General features: G+C 43.0%; 1 protein-coding gene across 1 annotated transcript in view; it reads left to right on the top strand.

Annotated features, from left to right (window-relative positions):
* LOC139752777 (protein turtle homolog B-like) overlaps positions 1-22,822 on the top strand; it is a 637,105-nt gene that overhangs the window by 442,378 nt on the left and 171,905 nt on the right. The window contains 1 exon segment of the mRNA XM_071668690.1: positions 15,517-15,642. Coding sequence (XP_071524791.1) covers positions 15,517-15,642 — 126 coding nt within the window.

The following is a 22,822-nucleotide window of genomic DNA, read 5'->3' as shown; positions in this document are numbered from 1 at the left end:
TATATATATATATATATATATATATATATATATATATATATATATATATATATACTTTTTTGTATTCTGAATGAATACCAGCATGTCATGGCATCTTGAATTCCTTTAATCGAGTTGGGTTCAGCATTGCCACTTACTTGGACAAAGGATACTCTATTTGTAGGGCCAGTTCCACGGGGCTCTCCTCCTGCGCTCTCAGTAGCTTTGAGGAGGCTGTTGTGAGGGGTTGATCAACTGGAGAGATCAGTTACTCCTCCGGAAGATCATCGTCAGGTGGGTAACAGATGACTTTCTTTCATTTGCCATCACTGGTGTTGTGTCTCTGTCACCTCCTCTCCTGTGTCTTCGTGGATTGCAACTCATCCCTTTGCCCTTCCACTTCTGTCTACCCCTCCGTGATAACTCTATCCTTCTAGTCTCCTCTCCTGTCTCCTCTTCCCTCGCAACCGATCCCTCTGGTCTCCTCATCTCTTTCTTCTTCCATCCACTCCCTCCTACGCAGCACCTATGCCATTTCCTCTCGAACCCTCCCATTTGTTCCATAGTTCCACCCTCCCTCATCTTTTCTTCATTGCATCTTTTCCTTCTCTCTTCCCTCATTCTTCCCACTCACCCCTCGCTCCTGACTCCCCTCTGCTATCCTCGCCTCCGTGTCAACCATCGTAACTAACAAAGTTCTTTACCACTTTATTTGTACTGAATGTAATTAGAAAATTGTTTCGCGATAATTATTTGACTCGTATATTAGTAATTTATCCCTTTGATTACAGTCAAAACAACAAACTGCTTAAATGGGCGTTTTAATTGGTTCACTTCTACAGGGGGAAAAAAAAAAGAAAGATCATCTGTGGTTAATGGAACTGTTTGGTGCAGCAAAAAGGGACTACAGTGTTGGGAGTATCACCATAGAGCTGCAATGTAATACCAGACTTAATTAGAATCCTGTGTGTAAAAAAGAAAAATAAGGTTTAGTGGGTCTCCTGCCGTAACAAGTTTTCTGGATTAGAGAGGCTAGGACATCATACCCAGGGGCCATGCCCTCCTGCTAGTGACCCATGCCGTTGTGCCGTGGGGCCGTAACCACGAAGCACAGGGGTCGTAAAGTCGTGCTTAAGAGACGCACCTTCGTCCTCAAGGGCGGGCCGTACCGTCGTCCGTAATAGCCCGTACCATTCGGCTCAGTGACTGTACCGTCGCGTGCTCAGAAGTCGTGCCGTCGTGCTCAAGGGCCGTGCCATTAAACCTCAGTCGACGCACCGCCTTGCTCAAGATGCTGCTCATGAGCATACGTTCTTCTTCTTTTTTTTTCGGCACCACATTTTCCCCACAACCAGGCGATCGTTGCGGAGGTAGCCATTATGCTCTGTCTTCGGCGCATGGCAGGGAGGAGAAGTCTTCATGATGATGATGATGAGGAGGATGAGGAGGAAGGAGGGAGGGAGCTGGCTGGTGTTGGTAATTAGTCAGTTCATCATCCCTGAGGCCGTCACTAATGAAGCACTCGCCTCACACCGCTCACAAGAAGGACTCTCACAAGGACTCTGCGAGTACCAGCTCCTAACAGAGCCTTGCACATCCTTACGACACACCCACACACACACACACCCACACACACACACACACACACACACACACTGTATGATCTTCGTCTGAGCAGGGAAGTAACGAGGGTAATTAGTTTTTTCTGAAAGGGAAGAATTTAATAAGGATATATTGGTGTTAAGGGTAATTGTAATGATTATTTGTGTATCTGTTTTATGAAATTATAATCAGTTCATTATCATTATCATAAACATTGATGTCATCTTATCAGTTAAACTGATCTGGAAAATAATATTCGTTCTTCAACTGGTTAAGTTGTGACAAACACAAGAGATTGTATGGTATGTGCATAGTGCTCATTATATTAAGAATAAGAACAAGAGGAAGAATGAGATGTTGATGGTGATGAAGAATGGGGAGGAGAAGAAGAAGGAGGAAAGGGAGAGAGAGGAGGAGGAGGAGAAGAAGCAGGAGGAAAGGGAGAAAGAGGAGGAGGAGGAGAAGAAGGAGGAAAGGGAGAAAGAGGAGGAGGAGGAGAAGAAGAAGGAGGAAAGGGAGAAAGAGGAGGAGGAGGAGGAGAAGAAGAAGGAGAAGAAGATTATGATAATAGTGGAAGCAAAAACAGAAGCAGGCATGGTAAAAGCAGATGTACAAAGAACACAGAGGACCTTGCTGGTGTATTGGTAGCATTATGACACGGAGAAGCCACGTCTGTATCACAAGAACATGTCTGAATTCGTTGAAAAATACAATTCCATGTTACTGATGCTATGACTCTCTCGTGTGAAACTAGTCATTCTAAAGGCACAGAGGATTTTCTACCCTGAATCTACGTGGCAGCTACAGTTTTATCAGACGCTGGGATGATAAGAGATAGCCCTTATAAAGCAGGAGGGTCTCATGGCCTGTAGAAGGACGTCAGAGCCTGTAGGAGAACCCCAGAGCCTGTGTGAGGAATTCAGGGTCAGTAGAAGGATCTCAAGGCCTTCAGAAGGATCTCATAACCTATACAACGAACCTCAGGACCTGTTCGAAGACTTTAAGCGCAAAGCAATGACCTCAGGGCCTGCACAAGGAATTCAGAGCTTGTACGAGGACGTGAGGGAGTTCTAAGAAGAACCCTTGTTTTATACGTGGACCTTAAGATCTGTATAAGGACCTAAGACCCTATATAATGGCCTCATCGTCTATTGAAGGACCTCAAGATCTGTAATAGGAGCTCAGAGCATATTGGAGGACCTCTGGTCTTCTGCCGGGTGTGTTGGTTCGCCGGCTGTACCGATCAGCTAAAATTCTGCAGAATTGCAAAACCCGAATAGAATGGCTGTATAGACAGACAGTTCGTAATATGGCGCTACTGTATGGAGCCTTCGCTCAGTGGAACCGCTAGTGAAACATGACTTAGAGAGTCCTCAGAAGAGGATCTCTCGATCAGTGCTCGCTAAATAAAGAGTCAAGAACCATCCACTCAGTCGTCGACTCCATAAGAGCAGTTCCCAATCTGCTTAAGAACGATCCCTCAGAAGACGTCCGGGAATACTCCTATGTCCGTATTACCCTGTCATTGTTATGTCAGTGTATCAAGAAAGACGTGGTTGATTTATGATGGAACTTAAGACTTTATATGACTCTTATTCTCATTAAAGACGAGTCAGTGAAACGTTGTGTTCTTTTCTGACAAAGCTTCGGAGAGTCTTGACAATCATTTCAGGGAACGGAAGAAAACTTTTTGTTCATTATCTTGGCCGTTGATGCTGGAAGACATATCATCAGCATTTCTCTGAAGACAAGTGTCAGAGCAAGAACAAGATGATGATGATGATGATGATGATACCCTGCGCAAGGACAAAATGAAGAATTGTGCCAAGAAAAGCTGGAAGAGATGGCGATGAATAAGACAGACTCGCAAGGAGGGAAGATGACATCTCGAGGCGTGTGTGTGTGTGTGTGTGTGTGTGTGTGTGTGTGTGTGTGTATGTGTGTGTGTGTGTGTGTGTGGAGGCTCCTGGAAACATCCTGAAGCAGAGGTCTTTAAGAAACGTCTGCCTTACATAAGAGACAGCGGAGGGAGGCGTGGGAGTCTAGCAGGGTGCCACCTCCTGCTGTTGCTGCTGCTCACACTGAGTGAGGCCAGACACACGGAGGAAGTGTGAGATGCAGCTGTGGAGAGTAAGAGAGGCAAGCATGGAGTAGTAGGAGGAAGTTAGTGAGAGACAGAGTGAGGGAGATACAAGAGAGACAAGTATGGAGTAGTAGGAGAAAGGTAGTGTGAGACAAAGTGAGGGAGATACGAGAGAGACAGATATGGAGTAGTTAGAGAAAGGTAGTGAGAGACAGAGTGAGGGAGATACAACAGTGAGAGAGAGAGAGAGAGAGGAGGAAGAAATTCTGAAGAAGAGGGAAAAGAAGGAATTGAAGAAAAATAGATGGTAAAGGGAGGGGAAATGAATTCGAGAGACAGACAGAAGGGAAGAAAGAAAGAGACCAGAGAAAGAGGTAGAATATTAAATGAGAGAGAGAGAGAGAGAGAGAGAGAGAGAGAGAGAGAGAGAGAGAGAGAGAGAGAGAGAGAGAGAGAGAGAGAGAGAGAGAGAGAGAGAGAACTCCCTCACCAGTGGGCTGCCACATTAGTCATCACCTACTGTGAAAACGACTCCCTTAATTCCGACCATCACCCAGGCGAGCAGTTCATCCTGTTTCTCTGGGATATAATTTGTTTTTCTTTTTTTTCTTCTCATTTTCATCTTGCTGTTGTTGCCATGTATCCTTATTACTCATTAATGTGGCTGAATATGTCTTACTTAGGACAACACACACACACACACACACACACACACACACACACACACACACACACACACACACACACACACTAGATTTTCCTCTAAAGATGCAGGTGAAAAGACGAGAGAGACAGAAGAGAGAGCGTTTTGAATTCACAGGATATTTTAAGTTCACAGACGTTTGAATTCACACACATTTAGCTTCACAAATATTCATCATCGAAGACATATAACTCCAGTAGCAATTTAGCTTCACAGACATTCACCTTCACAATCACTCACCTTCACACTCGTTCATCTTCACTAACAATCACCTTCACAGTCATTTACCTTTACAATCATTCACCTTCACACACGTTCAGCTTCACAAACATTCACCTTCACAAACATTCACCTTCACAATCATTCACTTTCATAAACATTCACCTTCACAAACATTCACCTTCACAATCATTCACTTTCACAAACATTCACATTCATCTTCACAATCATTCACCTTGACAAACATTCACATTCACATTCACCTTCACAATCATTCATCTTCACAAACATTCACATTCACATTCATCTTCACAATCATTCACCTTCACAAACATTCACATTCACATTCACCTTCACAAACATTCACCTTCACAATCATTCACTTTCACAAACATTCACATTCATCTTCACAATCATTCACCTTGACAAACATTCACATTCACATTCACCTTCACAATCATTCATCTTCACAAACATTCACATTCACATTCATCTTCACAATCATTCACCTTCTCAAAAATTCACATTCACATTCATCTTCACAAACATTCACCCTCACAAACATTCACACATTCACATTCTCAAGCATTCACCAAACATTCACATTCATCTTCACAATCATTCACCTTCACAAAAATTCACATTCACATTCATCTTCACAAACATTCACCCTCACAAACATTCACCCTCACAATCACTCACCTTCACAATCACTCACCTTCACAATCACTCACCCTCACAATCACTCACCTTCACAATCACTCACCTTCACAATCACTCACCTTCACAATCACTCACCCTCACAATCACTCACCCTCACAATCACTCACCCTCACAATCACTCACCCTCACAGTCATTCAGCCTCACACATTAGCGTGCTACATGAATCTGGGAGATTGATGGGGCGGCAGCATAATGCTTGGGCTTAGCTTGACACTTACCGTGCGCGTCCCATTACCGTGAGGGTCTCAAAGTATGGAGGCTGACGACTGGGAATCGCAGCTGGGTACCCCAGACAGCTGACTGATCGGTTCGTCTTCCATTAAGTTTAAGTCATATATGAATAACGGATTCTGTCACTATATATATATATATATATATATATATATATATATATATATATATATATATATATATATATATATATATATATATATTTTTTTTTTTTTTATACTTTGTCGCTGTCTCCCGCGTTTGCGAGGTAGCGCAAGGAAACAGACGAAAGAAATGGCCCCACCCCCCCCCCCCCCATACACATGTATATACATACGTCCACACACGCAAATATACATACCTACACAGCTTTCCATGGTTTTCCCCAGACGCTTCACATGCCTTGATTCAATCCACTGACAGCACGTCAACCCCGGTATACCACATCGCTCCAATGTACTCTATTCCTTGCCCTCCTTTCACCCTCCTGCATGTTCAGGCCCCGATCACACAAAATCTTTTTCACTCCATCTTTCCACCTCCAATTTGGTCTCCCTCTTCTCCTCGTTCCCTCCACCTCCGACACATATATCCTCTTGGTCAATCTTTCCTCACTCATTCTCTCCATGTGCCCAAACCACTTCAAAACACCCTCTTCTGCTCTCTCAACCACGCTCTTTTTATTTCCACACATCTCTCTTACCCTTACGTTACTCACTCGATCAAACCACCTCACACCACACATTGTCCTCAAACATCTCATTTCCAGCACATCCATCCTCCTGCGCACAACTCTATCCATAGCCCACAATCATATATATATATATATATATATATATATATATATATATATATATATATATATATATATATATATATATATATCGGCTATTTCATGTGTGGCGGAGTGGCGACGGGAATGGATGAAGGCAGCAAGTATGAATATGTACATGTGCATATATGTATATGTCTGTGTATGTATATGCATGTGTACGTTGAAATGTATATGTATGTATATGTGCGTGTGTGCGCGTTTATGTATATACATGTGTATGTGGGTGAGTTGGGCCAATCCTCGTCTGTTTCCTTGCGCTACCTCGCTAACGCTGGAGACGGCAAGTAAGTATAATAAAATATATATATATATATATATATATATATATATATATATATATATATATATATATATATATATATATATTGTATCTTCATCCTTAGGGGGTTAAATACTAATTCCATTACAGCCACTTACTGGTCCATGCTATTTTTTCTTTTTTTTGTACGTTAACACAGACCATCTCTCGGGCGCCATGTACGCAGCCAAACAAAATTCCCCGTGGTTTACAACTGGTGATTAGCTGGAATGGAGCTCTGTGGCGAGGATGTACACCATCCTGTGGAAAAAAAAAAGAAAAGAAAACCCCCACCTTACGAGGTGGGGGGGATGGGGGGGATGGGAGTAAGGGGTGTTAAAGGGGGGGGGGGGGGGAGACGAAAGAGTTATTACGGTAATTGGGGAAAGTCTGTGGGATTTTCGGAGACAGAAGAGAGGCGTGAGAAGGAACGCGAAGAGGAGGAGGAGGATATACCAGATTGAAGGGTAAAGGGGTACAAAAGAGAATGAGGAAGAACTGGAGGAATATTATGGATCTGGAGATACGGGAAGTGCAGAGACAAGGATAAAGAAGGAAGAGGGAAGAAATATAGAAATAGGAGAGAGGAGAGAGTGGTAAAGGAAGAAGGGAAAGAGGAAGAAAGGTGAAGAACGGGTGTGAGAAATGGTATGAGTGAGAGGTTAAAGGTAGAGCCAGGCTTGGTGTGAGGTGAGGGTTAGGTAAGAGGTGTAAGAGAACTGGGTGAGAGGTGAGGACCTGGCTGAGAGGCAAGGGTTGAAGTGAGGGGTGAGGGTAGCATAACAGGTGAGGGCTGGGGTGAGGGGTGAGGGGAGCGTGAGAGGTGAGGGGGTGAGGATAGCGCCAGGGATGAGGGAAGCGTGAGAGGTGAGGGCTCTGGTGAGGGGTGAGGATAGCGTGAGGGGTGAGGGAAGCGTGAGAGGTGAGGGCTGGGGTGAGGGGTGAGGGGAGGGCGAGAGGTGAGGGCTGGGGTGAGGGGTGAGGGTAGCATGAGGGAAGCGTAAGAGGTGAGGGCTGGGGTGAGGAGTGAGGGAAGCGTGAGAGGTGAGGGCTGGGGTAAGGGTTTAGACTCAGGGGTGCACATGACAGTAATGGCTGGACGCTGGTGCTTAAACTCACAAGTCACGACACTCTGTTATTATTCCCCCCCCTTACCCCACTATTCCACCCCACACACCCCTCAAGGGTCAGGTGTCATATGACACGACCGACCCACCTGACCCTACTCTACCCCCATGACAGTAGTGATATATCATATATATATATATATATATATATATATATATATATATATATATATATATATATATATATATATATATATGCAAGATTATCTCTGGTTGTATAGCAGGAGTGTCTGACTGCATGGACTCTTTCATCCACTCCATACCCCACACTATCCTTACCCTCCATCAATGATTATACCTGTATCTATCATATTCACTACCCTAATCCCCACTCCAACACCCACTTCGTCTCCATCCCATTACCCCTCACGCACCACCTGCCCCGACTCCCTTACCTCTCCCATATTAATTACCATTCCAGTGTTTATCCAGAGCGTAATTCATTGGGGGGGACAAACGACCCCACTGGAATAAAAAAAAAAAAGGGGGGGGGAAAGAATAAAAAGTGTTTGTTAAAGTGGCTCAATATACACTTTAGCCTCGGGACTGGTGAGTTGATGGTTCTCTCCTGCGGGTAACGGCTGCTGGTTCGTATTGTTAGAATGGCTCTTAATGTTCTCGTCCGAAGCCAATTACACAGGATGATTTACTGGCTCTGGGAGCTCCCTCAACCTCGCTCTCTCTCTCTCTCTCGAGTTCTTCACGAAACGGTTACGCCACGTGAGCCATGTTCAGTGGGGTTTGATGAGGAGTCTGCATTTTCATTTATCCTTTGGAACACAGTTTAGGTCTTTGTGAAGCCAGTTTACACCCATATCAAACGGGTTTTATGGCCTCTGTAAACACTTTTCTCGTCCTATGTAAATTCCAATGGCGTGATTTGTTTTACGACCGAACAACAGGTCATAAACACTGGTCAGATGGGTTATCAGGGAAACCCCTCTGTCACTGTGGCCACTGCTCCCGTGCTGGACAGTGATTGATGAACGACCCCCCTCACTGCCACTTCACTTGTTCGCAACCTTGCGACTCTGAAATGATGGTAACTTTACGCCACCAGGAGCGCTGTCGCAACACTACGTGGAGAGGCATTATGATATTCGTAAGACGTCGCATTTGTGCCGTCGACGATGCGTGATCCCCGCACTGCCACTTCACTACTGTTCGCAACTTTGCGACTCTGAAATGATGGTAACTTTACGCCACCAGGAGCGCTGTCGCAATACTACGTGGAGAGGCATTTTATATTCGTAAGACGTCGCCTTTGTGCCGTCGACGATGCGTGATCCTGAGTCGTACTTGAAAGAAAGTGTTCTTGTACTTCAGTTAAAAGTGTTCTTGATGTGGTCCCACAAGCGGAGGGCCACATGAATGCCAATGAGAACGCGTATGGTCTTTAGAACCATTTCGAATCACCTGTTCCACGGGTTACCTATTTTCGATTACTGGTTATAACAGGAACGCTGATGGCAATGTACCGTAGACCCGAGGTGTTCGATAGGCTTGAAGCCGCCCGGCCCGGCGCGCCGCTCCCCCGCCAAAATAACTAGCCAACTACAGCAGGCAAAGACCTACTCCCACCCCGACGTGAGGGGGTCATGCAGGGGAGGGATTTACGACCGACAGTAAAGTGCGATGGTCATTCATCGTGGGGGGGGGGGGGGGGGGGGGGGGGGGGAGTGTCGTGAATAACACTCGTAAATGAGAGCATTTCCCTCCCACTATTAGTACTTGTTGGCTGGTGGTTTTCCCTCAAGCGATTTTTGTTAAGTATTTACCAAAGGTATTTTAACTCTGAATATATATATATATATATATATATATATATATATATATATATATATATATATATATATATATATATATATATTCTTTTTCCATACATATTCGCCTTTTCCCGCATTAGCGAGGTAGCGTTAAGAACAGAGGAGTGAGCCTTAGAGGGAATATCCTCACTTGGCCCACCTCTACGTTCCTTATTTTGTGAACTCATAAACGGGAGGGGAGGGTTTCCAACCCGCCGATCCCTCCCCTTGTAATCGCCTGTGTATATATATATATATATATATATATATATATATATATATATATATATATATATATATATATATATGCTGCTATAAAAGAAAATATAGATAGATGAAATTAGTCACTTTGTCTGATATGTCATGAAGAAAGAAAAGAAAACAGCCATGGTCAGGAAAGTACACTATGGTCATTAAGACAATTTGAAATATTACGAACAGAAACTCAGCGTCAAAGACATTTAAAAGGCTTGACTCGTTTTTTTTTTTTTTTAATTCGAGACCTAGAATTTAAACTCTGCGCGTAGGAAACTTTGTAATAGCGCGCCACAATTTTTTTTTTAAAACTACTCCCGCCATAGACATTTAAACTCCGCGCATCGCAGACTTTTTAAAAGCTCCATGAGCTGGAAAAGTTTAAAGGGCAGCGCACGAACAAACAGACATTTAAACTCAGCTTCCCGGAGACGTTTAAATCTCGTCGCGAGAGACGTTTACAGCTCGGCGCGCCGACGCATTTAAATGTCGCGTTGGAGACGTTTAAAACTCGGTGCGCCGAGGAGGTTTAAACGCCCAGTAGAGCAGCGCACGGGGGATAATTCAACTATTAAAGTTCATTTTCCTTTTCAAGTTTGAGAATGATGTTGCCATGTTTAACAGCAAGATTGTATGATGGGTTTAGAATTGACCTTTGCTAAACTGTCAGTGAATCCTGGATGAAATCAGAGAAGTAAGTGGCGAAAATATATGAAATCAGAGAAATGAGTGACCAAAATGTATGAGATCAGGGAAAGGAGTGACCAGAATATATGAAATCAGAGAAATGAGTGACCAGAATATATGAAATCAGAGAAATGATTGACCAAAATGTATGAAATCAGAGAAATAAGTGACGAGAATGTATGAAATCAGAGAAATGAGTGACCAAAATGTATGAAATCAGAGAAATGAGTGATCAAAATGTATGAGATCAGGGAAATGAGTGACCAAAATGTATGAAATCAGAGAAATAAGTGACAAAATGTATGAAATCTGAGAAATGAGTGACCAAAATGTATGAAATCAGAGAAATGAGTGACCAAAATGTATGAAATCAGAGAAATAAGTGAGGAAAATGTATGAAATCAGAGAAATGAGTGACCAAAATGTATGAAATCAGAGATATGAGTGACCAAAATGTATGAAATCAGAGAAATGTGTAACAAAAATTTAAGAAATCAGAGAAATGAGTGACCAAAATGTATGAGATCAGGGAAATGAGTGACCTAAATGTATGAAATCAGAGAAATGAGTGACCAGAATGCATGAAATCGGAGAAATGAGTGACCAGAATGTATGAAATCAGAGAAATGAGTTACCAGAATGCATGAAATCGGAGAAATGAGTGACCAGAATGTATGAAATCAGAGAAATGAGTGACCAAAATGTTTGAAATCAGAGAAATGAGTGACCAGAATGTAAGAAATCAGAGAAATGAGTGACCAAAATGTAAAATACCTTAGAGGGAAAATTGTAAAGATAAGCTCACTCCGATTTCTTATGTACCGCAGAGAGAAAAAGGAAAATCATGTTATTTGAAAATAACTTTCGAATAAAACTTAATTATTTTGATCGTCCCTCATCTACGCGGGTTCGATCGAAACCAGATCGAACGCTTAGAAAGAGAATTGATCAGTTTGTCGAAAAGTCTACGGGTAGAAACTGCAAAATCTACTTACGTGGAGGAATATTGTTGTTGCAATTCGTAGGACTGCTAATTGATTGTCTTAGCTCCTGTTTTTGGATGAACTTAACCCTACACGGAAACTGTATAGCAGTGGCTAATGGTTTAATGGTTAATCAGTTCATTTTTTGACCCATACGAGAAAAATTATATATTCATGCCGTGTCTTTGTAAGCTGGATATAACGCTACTTTTAGTTCACACTTATGGTCTTGAGCACGATGGTACGACACCTTCAGCATGACGGTACGACCCTTGAGCACGATGGTACGACCCTTGAGCATGACGTTACGACCCTTGAGCACGACGGTATGACCCTCGAGCACGACGGTAAGACCCTCGAGCACGACGGTACGACCCTTGAGCATGACGGGACGACCCTTGAGCACGACGGTAAGACCCTTGAGCACGACGGTACGACCCTTGAGCATGACGGGACGACCCTTGAGCACGACGGTATGACCCCCGAGCACGACGGTACGACCCTTGAGCACGACGTATGACCCTTGAGCATGACGGTACGACCCTTGAGCGCGATGGTACCACACCTTGAGCACGACGTTACGACCTTTGAGCACAGCGGTATGACCCTTGAGCACGACGGTACGACCCTTGAGCACGACTGTACGATCCTTGAGCACGACGATATAACCATTCAGCACGACTGTACGACCCTTGAGCACGACGGTATGACCCTTTAGCACGATGATATAACCATTGAGCACGACTGTACAACCCTTGAGCACGATGGTATGACCCTTGAGCACGACGGTTCGACCTTTGAGCACGACGGTACGACCCTTGAGCATGACGGTACGACCCTTGAGCATGACGGTACGACCCTTGAGCACGGCAATATCACCCTTGAGCGCGACGTTACGACCTTTGAGCACGACGGTATGACCCTTGTGCAACGACCATATAACCCTTGAGCACGACTTTACGACCCTTGAGTGCCAAGTAATAAACCTTGAGCATGATGGTGAAACTCTACGACCCTTGGCCTTCAGATGGTTCTTTAAATGTCAAGGTCAGGTCGTAATACCCAAAGGTCGTACCGTCGTGTTCGAGGATCCTGACGTGTTCCGGGGGCGGCACGAACTCGAAGGATGGTAGCACCGTCGTGCTCAAGGGTCACATCCAGACTTAGTTTCCTCAAGTGGGAGAGGCAAGAGAGAGAGAGAGAGCCACCTGCTGGATCATCCATTCCCTCCCACTCTGCCCCCAGCTAGGGTTCTCGTCCCCTCCCTCCCTTCTCCAGACCCTCACTTGTGACATGGAGCCGTGCATAATGGAGCCGCTGGTCTGGCTGAAGCCAAGGGTTGTGATCAGTGGATCTCCAGCGAGTTACTTTGATTTGGATGAGGTCCAGTGTGTGTGTGTGTGTGTGTGTATGTGTGTGTGTGTGTGTGTGTGTGTCTGTTTGGTACCGAGTTTGGACTGTGACGTTCTTGTCTTGTATTCGTTTTTTCGTAATCTAGAATTCGTTTGGCTTTGAACCCTCGATGTTACTCGACGATATCACTCATTTTCATTCAGCACTGGAGCCTTCCTGTCCAAACCACGCCATAACCAACTACTAACCCCGAACTGGAAATAAAAAGCTTACCCCTGTTTCACACGTCAGCAACATGTGTATATATATATATATATATATATATATATATATATATATATATATATATATATATATATATATATATTTTTTTTTTTTTTTTTTTTTTTTTTTTTTTTCAAACTATTCGCCATTTCCCGCATTAGCGAGGTAGCGTTAAGAACAGATGACTGGGCCTTTGAGGGACTACCCTCACCTGGCCCAATTCTCTGTTCCTTCTTTTGGAAAATTAAAGAAAAAATGAGAGGGGAGGATTTCCAGCCCCCCGCTCCCTCCCCTTTTAGTCGCCTTCTACGACACGCAGGGAATACTTGGGAAGTATTCTTGCTCCCCTATCCCCAGGGATAATATATATATATATATATATATATATATATATATATATATATATATATATATATATATATATATATAAATTATGCACCCCCCCACCACCACCCCAACGAACACGATGCTGACAAAACACAAACACATCGAAGTGACCCGGCAAAAGTCAAGCAAATGCCCTCCCAACCTAGCCTGAAACACCACTCCACCCGATATACACCCATCTGGAACTACACTCCCCAGACACATGCGGGTTATTATTTTTTTTTTTCTAGACAGCGTTTTGAACACCGCACATCTCCATGCCATATCACAAGACCCATCGTGCCCAAGATGTTACCTCCACACTGACGACGCTGAAGGATTACTCCACTGTTGTCCTGTGTTAACCGATACGAAGACACACCAAACATCACCTCACTTTGTGACCAGGTGTCCCGCACGGTGGACGTGGCCTACTTCCCGAGCACTGCGGGAGATCCCCTAGAATGAGAAACTTGTATAACGTATTTTCTCTGTCTTTCATCTGGACGTAGAAGACTGTAAACCATTTCTTTGAGCCTGTGTTACCCAGTCTATATTTGGCCCAGAAAACTTGATACGTACACAAAGAAATATCTGAAATCTTGGCAGTGAAAAAAAATATATATAAAAAAGAAATGGATCGGCCAAATTTAAACCCTGTTCTATCACTGGCTGTGGAAATATGTGATGAGCTGATTATGTGGACTTTCGCGGCCTGGTCGGGAGGAGAGGAGTACGCCTGACGTTGCTTTAGGGAACATTCTGTCTTAAAGACGAAGTAAGATGCTCCAGGGCAAACGTCCGCTGATGGAATCGTGCTCTGGCGATGTTCAGGTGGTTTAAAACTGTTGCCATTCCCCCTCTCTCTCTCTCTCTCTCTCTCTCTCTCTCTCTCTCTCTCTCTCTGTGAGAGAGAGGGGGAAAGAAGAAAGAGAGAGAGAGAGAGAGAGAGAGAGAGGGAGGGGGATGAGACTTGTTAGTTACCGATGGAGAGAGAGAGAGAGAGAGAGAGAGAGAGAGAGAGAGAGAGAGAGAGAGAGAGAGAGAGAGAGAGAGAGAGAGAGATGTGGGGGGGCGGGCTATATCGAGCCTTATATACTGAGTCAATTTAAAATTGTTCATTCGACATGACAGCTCCCTAATATAGAATATATTAATGATGTTCATTCACAATTAAACCGCTGAATTATGTATTATTGACATGTGTTCTGAAAAATAAAAAACAGAATAAAAATCTGTGTCGTCAAGCAATAAACACCGTAATGAATTTGTACGTATTCTAATATTGCATTTTACGCTTTGAAATAAATATTCCACCGGGCGAGAATTTCGCGCCATATTTTCGGAGTTTTGAGAATTACCGTAATACTGAATGCCTTCGTTAACAGTTAGGTAAACGGTGTGGTACAACGGCAGACTCCTCCCTACAGTGTGATAAATCCAGTACAGGAATCCTGAACAGATCCAGTAAAGTCGGGTCCTTTCCCCCTAAAGTGTGGTCCATATGTCGGGAAAGCGACTGAATTCCATTGTGTAAAGTCGACATTGTTCTATCCTTAATCTTACGACCCTTTACGTGGTGCCATACATTCTCTGGCGTATGTGTTTTGTATAGGTTCCGTGATCTACCATACACCTCTTGTGAATTACAGATGAGTTCTTAAGCTTTTTATGTATTATATGTAGGTTACGATCCCATATGTACTGTGTGTATGAATGCTTTTTGTACCTTCTCAGATGTTGATAAGACTAGGAAGAAACGTATTATGTATATTTCTCTTATTCTCCCGACCCAGATCTCTCTCTCTCTCTCTCTCTCTCTCTCTCTCTCTCTCTCTCTCTCTCTCTCTCTCTCTCTCTCTCTCTCTCTCTCCATCGGTCACTAGCAAGCCTCATCTCTCTCTCTCTCTCTCTCTCTCTCTCTCTCTCTCTCTCTCTCTCTCTCTCTCTCTCTCTCTCTCTCTCTCCATCGGCCAGTAACAAGCCTCATCCACCTCTCTCTCCCTCTCTCTCTCCCGTACAGTCCCGCCCAACAAGCCAGAGATCTACAACGCCTCCAACTCCCTGGTGGTGGGCCAGTCGGGAGCCTCCATCATCGGCCCGTGCAACGAGGGCGCCCAGCTCGACCTCATCTGCAAAGTCACGGGAGGTACGGAGACTCGATCATGTTTGGTGCTGTTTGCTTCATCCCCAAGCTGGAGATGTCCTCTTGTTAACATTTCCAACAGTAGATCTCACCATGTCAACACTCACAACAGTAGTTCTCCCCATGTTAACTTTGCCAACAGTAGATCACCTCATGTTAACGTTCCCAACAGTAGATCTCTTCCTGTTAACATTCCCACCAGTAAATTTCTTGATGTTAACGTTCCCAGCAGTAGATCTCGTCATGTTAACATTGCCAACAGTAGATGTCGTCATGTTAACATTGCCAACAGTAGATCTCTTCCTGTTAACATTGTCAACAGTAGGTCTCGTCATGTTAACATTGCCAACAGTAGATCTCGTCATGTTAACTTTGCCAACAGTAGAACTCCTCATGTTAACAGTGCCAATAGTAGATCTCGTCATGTTAACATTGCCAACGGTAGATCGCGTCATGTTAACATTGCCAACAGTAGATCTCGTCATGTTAACATTGCCAAGAGTAGATCTCGTCATGTTAACATTGCCAACAGATCTCTTTTCCAGTGGACATTCTCAACAGTAGAACTCCTCATGTTGATATTTTAATCATTCCACCCTTATTGTAAATCTTTAAACCTTTTCTGTACAGTACATAGTGGAGGATCCCTAATTAATGAATTAGGTTGTAAGTCTAGAAATTAGAATAATAAGATTTCGCCACTTCTTTTCATTAATAGCTTTCGATGTGCTTATCAGTGTTTTGTTTTATAAGGTCATCTAAGAATAAGTTACCTCTAGGTTATGATGTATATCTTCTTGTGGTCCCGTTGACCGTACGAACGGCTTTCGTTCAACGATATGTCCATTTGTGACCAATCATCACCTTCCACAACCCTGAAACTGCTTGCCCCCCTCACCCATCTGCCTGTATCCATTATTTCATCTATTGTCCCATCAAAACTTACCCCCATGCTTGATTTTATCGTCTATTCTCCCATCTATAATGTCAGTCCACCTTTCCCCAACTATACCGAACGAAAATATCGGTTCACTATATCCCTACGTGGTTTCACAGACTGAAATCTGTGTACTCTAGAGAAATTATTGTTTGTGGCGCGGGAACTAGTTTCTCTGAGGGTGTCATTAGGCTCCGCGTGTTTATCTGTGATTGCCGCTCACCCATTACGTCGGATCAAAAGTAGAAAGTTAAGGGAAGAACCATGGACTTATTGATGATAGATAGAATGTAGCAGGAGAATTGTTAATTCGTGAGAGGACAGAGTACTACTTGCAGAAATGACGTCATTGGGCTTTGGATATATATATGTACCTCAGCGAATGAAACTCGACTCATTGTTTTGAAGCAGAAATAGCGAGGTTAGAGAAGACCAGATGACCAGTTAATAGCTGGAGAATAGAGAAGAGGTCTTATATTTTAGAAAGAGAACAGTACAAAGTCCCTTCCTAAAACAATTGGATCCTGTATTTTGAAGTTCAACATGACTCAGTTTGCAGTTGAGAAATTCTTACGTACGAAAGAGAGTTAGACCCGCTAGGTTAAGCATGATTTTCCTCGAGAGCTATAAAACAAGAAGGTTAGTATAGGAATAGCGGGAAGAATGCAGCTTGGTGAAGAAAAGTGACAGTTTATCTGTATTGCCGAAATGGCGTAGTGATACCATACGCTTGGCTGGCGGGGGTACGAGAAATGAACGTTCAATTCATTTCTGCTTATTTACCATTGACAAATATAGTTTGGTTTAGTACATTCTTGTAGGAAACAATCAGTTGAATATTATTGGCAGTGTAGATTAAGCCAAAGCTGCATTGGATAGATGTGGAGATTATTTAGGTTGGCGGAAGATGGCATAGTATCATACCCATCCTAATTACAATCTTGGACCGGCATGTGTGTGGGTGTGTGTCAGGGAGCACACAGCTTGTGATGAGGTTGATTAGACGTAGTGCTTCGCGCCACCATCCAGTCTATCTCGATAGTGTTTTTATCCCAACCGCTGGTACGTAAGTGTTATCATGTAACCATTAAGTAATCCGTTGGGAAATCAGATCATAACAGCTATAGTGATATTGTGGTTTGTGAATTACCAGTTTTAATCACGAGGTTGAAGGAATGTTGATCTTTCTAACTTTCTCAGGTTGAATTGGTTATAAGAGGAGACTCATCCAACCAGTGCTTTGATTACAGGTTTATTTCTTTTCCAGGAAGTGTTGGTAATACCAATCTTGTATGTATATATTTACTTCTCAGAAGTTTTTTTTGTTGACCAGTGATTTTGTCCCAGTTTATCGTCCACCTGTTCAGGTAGGGAGCTGTATGTCTCGTTTCTTGAGCGATCATCCTCACTCGTGGTAACAGTGTAGTCAATAGAATCAGAATGAGGACATGCTGGTTGCCACAGTTATTGCCTCACAACCAGTGACGAGCCTCTACCAACATCCTTCCAATAGTATATTGTAAAAGAGGTTCGCTACCCAGCGTGGTTTCTGTCTATTATGCCGTCTATCGTTTTTTTTTTTTTCTTCTGTCTTACTCCTATATGGCTCATCCATGCTACCATCTATCATCATAGGTCACTTTACCCCATCTGGCTTTATCCGTTCTACCACCTGTTACCACAGCCCAGCTTATTGCCAAGCGCCTCTATTATCCTTTCTACCGGCTAACATCGGGTCCCATCCTACCCCGACGCAATTACACCCATTTACCCTTTAGTTGCAAGGACCCTATCCGCTTAGGAACTCTTTACCTTAGCTTCGTTGACCTTTTAAATTCGCCCAAATGGATTACCGTAAACTGTATCCACACTCCTTGACCTTTTCCCCTCATCCATCCTGATGCATTAGGGTCAACTGCTTCCCTCTTTTCACCCCCCTAAATCCACCCATCTTGGTGGAGATTTGCTCCGTCCATCAAGCCCCATAGCTTCATCCACTTTTAGCTGCTTTTTTTTCTCCACCAGCCCCGCTTCTCATAGCCCCCTCATTTATTCCCTTGTCTACGCCCCCTCTAACTACCTCTTTTATCGTCGTCATCTTAGCTATGACCCACGACGCCATAGTTCCATCCACCTCAATCCTTAATCCCTCTTCATTAACCACTCATCCCTTTAGTTTCACCCACCTTGGCCCCTTAACTACACGTTAACAGAGCCTCCCCCAGCTGTTACCCCACAAGCCCCATAACTCTTTACCTGTCTGTAACTCTTCCCTGCTGCCTTCCGACACCCACAAATCATATCATCTCACTTTAAATTGTATCATACTGTAGCTCTCTCTCTCTCTCTCGTTGGAATATGAACTCGAGCCCAAAAACCACATATATATACATAATAGGCCACTGCCTTCAGTCTCCAACCTTCATGTAAAAGAAAATATATAACCCTGGCCATTTCGATGTCATTATTTCGAAATATTTACGTCAGAGTCAGATTAATGAAGACTTCCAGTTTTAAATTTCACATTCCCCGGATTTGCTTTGTTTATGGCCGGGAAGGTATTATTTCATCAGCAGCGCAACAGAACAAAGGTCCTCCCGTTTCTCCTCGTAACTTCCAGCTCGTAACAGTGGAGAGGCTCCTGTTTGCTCTTTTCTGGCTTGATATCATACTGAAACAATTGGTATATGCAAATGAATGTGCTAATTATGTATTAATATGTCTAATCAGTATCACTGTGTTTAGTAATATTTTTTCTCCCCCCCCTCAGGCCTAGTTTTAATTTGAGTCGAGTTTTATCGCCATGATATTTCGCATGAAGCTAATACCACTGTAATGAAAAAGACCATTTGTTATGATGCCAGCTTTCGTTACATTAACGGGGGACTTTGATCCATTTATTGAGCGTGATACTGTCTGTTTGTATGTATGTATGTCTGTCTGTCTTTCTGTGTATGTGTCTGTCTGTAAGTCTGTCTTTCTGTGTATGTGTCTGTCTGTAAGTCTGTCTTTCTGTGTATGTGTCTGTCTGTCTGTCTCTCTGTCTGTATGGAAAAGTTAACCATTAACATTACCTCTCCACCCCGCCCTAAGGGGCGCACTGATAATAGCCTTAATAGTTAAGATGATAATGCAGTTCGGGTGTAGTTATGATGGTCTTCGGATGCGGTTGAGGAACACTATGGGGACCACATAATGATCCCAGCGAGGTCCAAGGTCTGGTGCCGGACCTTTTTTTTTTTTTTTTTTTCCCTGATTCTTCGAGCCGAAACATTTGCATTTGCAGACGTGTCCCGAGTACCGTGATCGAGTTGCTCGGGTAACTCTACGTCTCGAGTACCGTGATCGAGTTGCTCGGGTAACTCTACGTCTCGAGTATCTTCATCGAGTTGCTCGGGTAACTCTACGTCCCGAGTACCGTGATCGAGTTGCTCGGGTAACTCTACGTCTCGAGTACCTTGATCGAGTTGCTCGGGTAACTCTACGTCCCGAGTACCTTGATCGAGTTGCTCAGGCAACTCTACGTCTCGAGTACCGTGATCGAGTTGCTCAGGCAACTCTACTTTTCCGGGAGGATCACTCCGAATCTCATTAGAAAAGATAATTTGATTAACTTATCTAACAGCTGTCTGTATCTGAGACTTCCTGTGGAAAAGTATCTGCTTTAGGCTTGACACCAAGCTTCTTAAGCTTTATCTGTCTATTTGAGACTTCTTGCTTTAGGTATCTGCTTCTTAAGCTTTATCTGTCAGTATTTCAGACTTCTTGCTTTAAGTATCTGCTTCTAGGCTTGACACCAAGCTTCTTAAGCTTTATCTGTCTATTTGAGACTTCTTGCTTTAGGTATCTGCTTCTTAAGCTTTATCTGTCAGTATTTCAGACTTCTTGCTTTAGGCATCTGCTTCTAAGCTTGACCACATGCTTCTTAAGCTTTATCATCAAATTCTTGGAGAACCTCCCTCTCTCCGTCTTCTCATGGGTTCTGCTTATATGGATCTCGCTTCTCCGACGCAGTTTAAGAAATCTGTCGTGTCGCTGAGGACGTGTTTGATGACGATGACGATGATGATGACGAAACCAAACACTAAGGAGGAGAGGTACATTGCCTCGGCCTTTCATGACGAGGACGACAAAGGGAGCTTTTCGTAGTATATTTAGCCCTTCACTCACTCACTCTCTCTCTCTCTCTCTCTCTCTCTCTCTCTCTCTCTCTCTCTCTCTCTCTCTCTCTCAAGACTTGCATCTATTCGCAAATCCTGTTTGATATTCAGTACTGTATATTGCGACCCACGACCCCGAGTGTTGGATGGGGCATAGCCTGATTGCCTTTCTGATCTTCTGCAGTGGAGGAGCTTACTGGCGGACGCTTTTGTAAAAAAGGATATGATTACATCAGGCCTGCCAACAGAGAGGAGGGGGGATGGGAGGCGACATGGATTCAGAATCGAGACCAGGAAGTCATGTCCGTGACCAAGAAATGATTGATACAAGACGTGTCATTGAATACAAAAAAAAAAAAAGAAGCAGAAGAAGGGCTTAAGGGATTATACATCAACGAGATTGTATAAGAGAATTCTATAACACCAGAAATAATCAAAGTCGTGCAGTTAGCCTCTTATTAATCAAAAAAAATATGGCTCAATCCGACAGAGTAATCCCTCAATCATTAGAATAAATCCCTGTATACATTAGACTACACGAACGAACCGATCCCCCTTCCCCACCTTTTTTTTTTTGCCGTGAATAACGCCTTTTGTTTCATCAGAACCTTCATTATTCATGGAAACTCCTTTGTGCTACGCACTTACAATATTTTGCATAAATGTAAATGGCATGGCTATTCTCATTTGTCTTCGGGGGAAAAATAAGCTTCAAGCCGCGTAGGATCGGGATTCTGAGAGTTATTTCAGTTTGGGATAGGAATCCTATGTAAGAGCTTTAGAATCGCTATTTCATCAAATAACATTTTCTAGCTTTTATTTTTATATCGTGTGCATATATGTGTGTGTGTGTGTGTTGTGTGTGTGTGTGTGTGTGTGTGTGTGTGTGTGTGTGAAGAACAACGCACTGTCGCGAATATACATGAAGATAAAACCACACTTCGTAAAAGATCTGATTTTACGTCGTCTCAATGCGATTTTGGGCCCCTCGCGGACACCCTTGTCATTTGGTATTAAGAATGAGTCTAGAGATGTTCTGTTTAGCTCACCGAAAGATCTTATTATCAAATCCTTTTTAAAGCTTAACTCTGTTTGCATCATTTTATCAAATTCAGGTTTGGATAGGGAAAATAATGGGGAATAGAATTCCTTTTCTTTATGTCATGAAGAACATTGAAAAGAACGATGGAAGATATTTATTTTTTTCTTTTGTAAAGATGTCAGTTGTCTTCAAGTGTACATACGAGCACACAGGATGAGTCGCCTTTCGCAAATTGAAATGGAAATTAGGTTGAATGACGTTTTTGAGGCATATATTAACCAGAGTGATTCATTTCCAGTCCACATTTGGCATGAAGAAAATCACTTCAAATTGCGAAAAAAAAGAAAGAAAAGTATTGTTCTCCCTTGCAATGAAAATATCAGATGACTGAAGAAATAGGGTTAAATGTCCCTTAAGAATGTTCGAAGTGTATATTGGTGGAACAAGGCTTATGAGCTTAACCGAAATGTAAGAGCTAGGAGTAAAAAAGTGCTGTTTTTTTCTGGTCTTGTTAGAGATTTGATCATATCAGTGACTGCAGCTGTGTATTTACCTTACAGTCCAGTGATTATATTAAGAGAAGATTTCATAAATCCAATCCAGTAATCCCCACGCAAAAGTTAAGTGTTTCAGATGAGAAGTAATCCTTCAAGAAGATGATTTATATAAAAGAAAAAGCTATGAATATGATTATATCACCGAGAGAGCGGGTGAAATTCCACCATTCCATTTGGTCAAGAACTTAATCCATCGGGTTGAGGTTTGCATTTGACCTAAGATTTGAAGTTTACATGTAAACAAAGGCAAAGGTTACATACAGATAAATGCGTAATATTACCTTGCCTTATGTTAATGATGTTCGCCATCTTTTGTCGTTCTTAGTGCCAAAAGACAAGAGTCTATGCAAGGGACAAAAAAATGTATCGGAATAAAAAAAAAAGTCTCCAAGGAGTGTGGTTTTCATCTGTATACGATGGCAAGTGGAAAAGAGGCAGTCATCTTTTGGTGTCATATATATATATATTGCCTTTGGTGTGTTTTATG

This window comes from Panulirus ornatus, chromosome 13, assembly GCF_036320965.1.
Source record: "Panulirus ornatus isolate Po-2019 chromosome 13, ASM3632096v1, whole genome shotgun sequence".
In the NCBI taxonomy this organism is placed as follows: Eukaryota; Metazoa; Arthropoda; class Malacostraca; order Decapoda; family Palinuridae; genus Panulirus; species Panulirus ornatus.
This window is presented reverse-complemented; position numbering and strand designations above follow the sequence as displayed.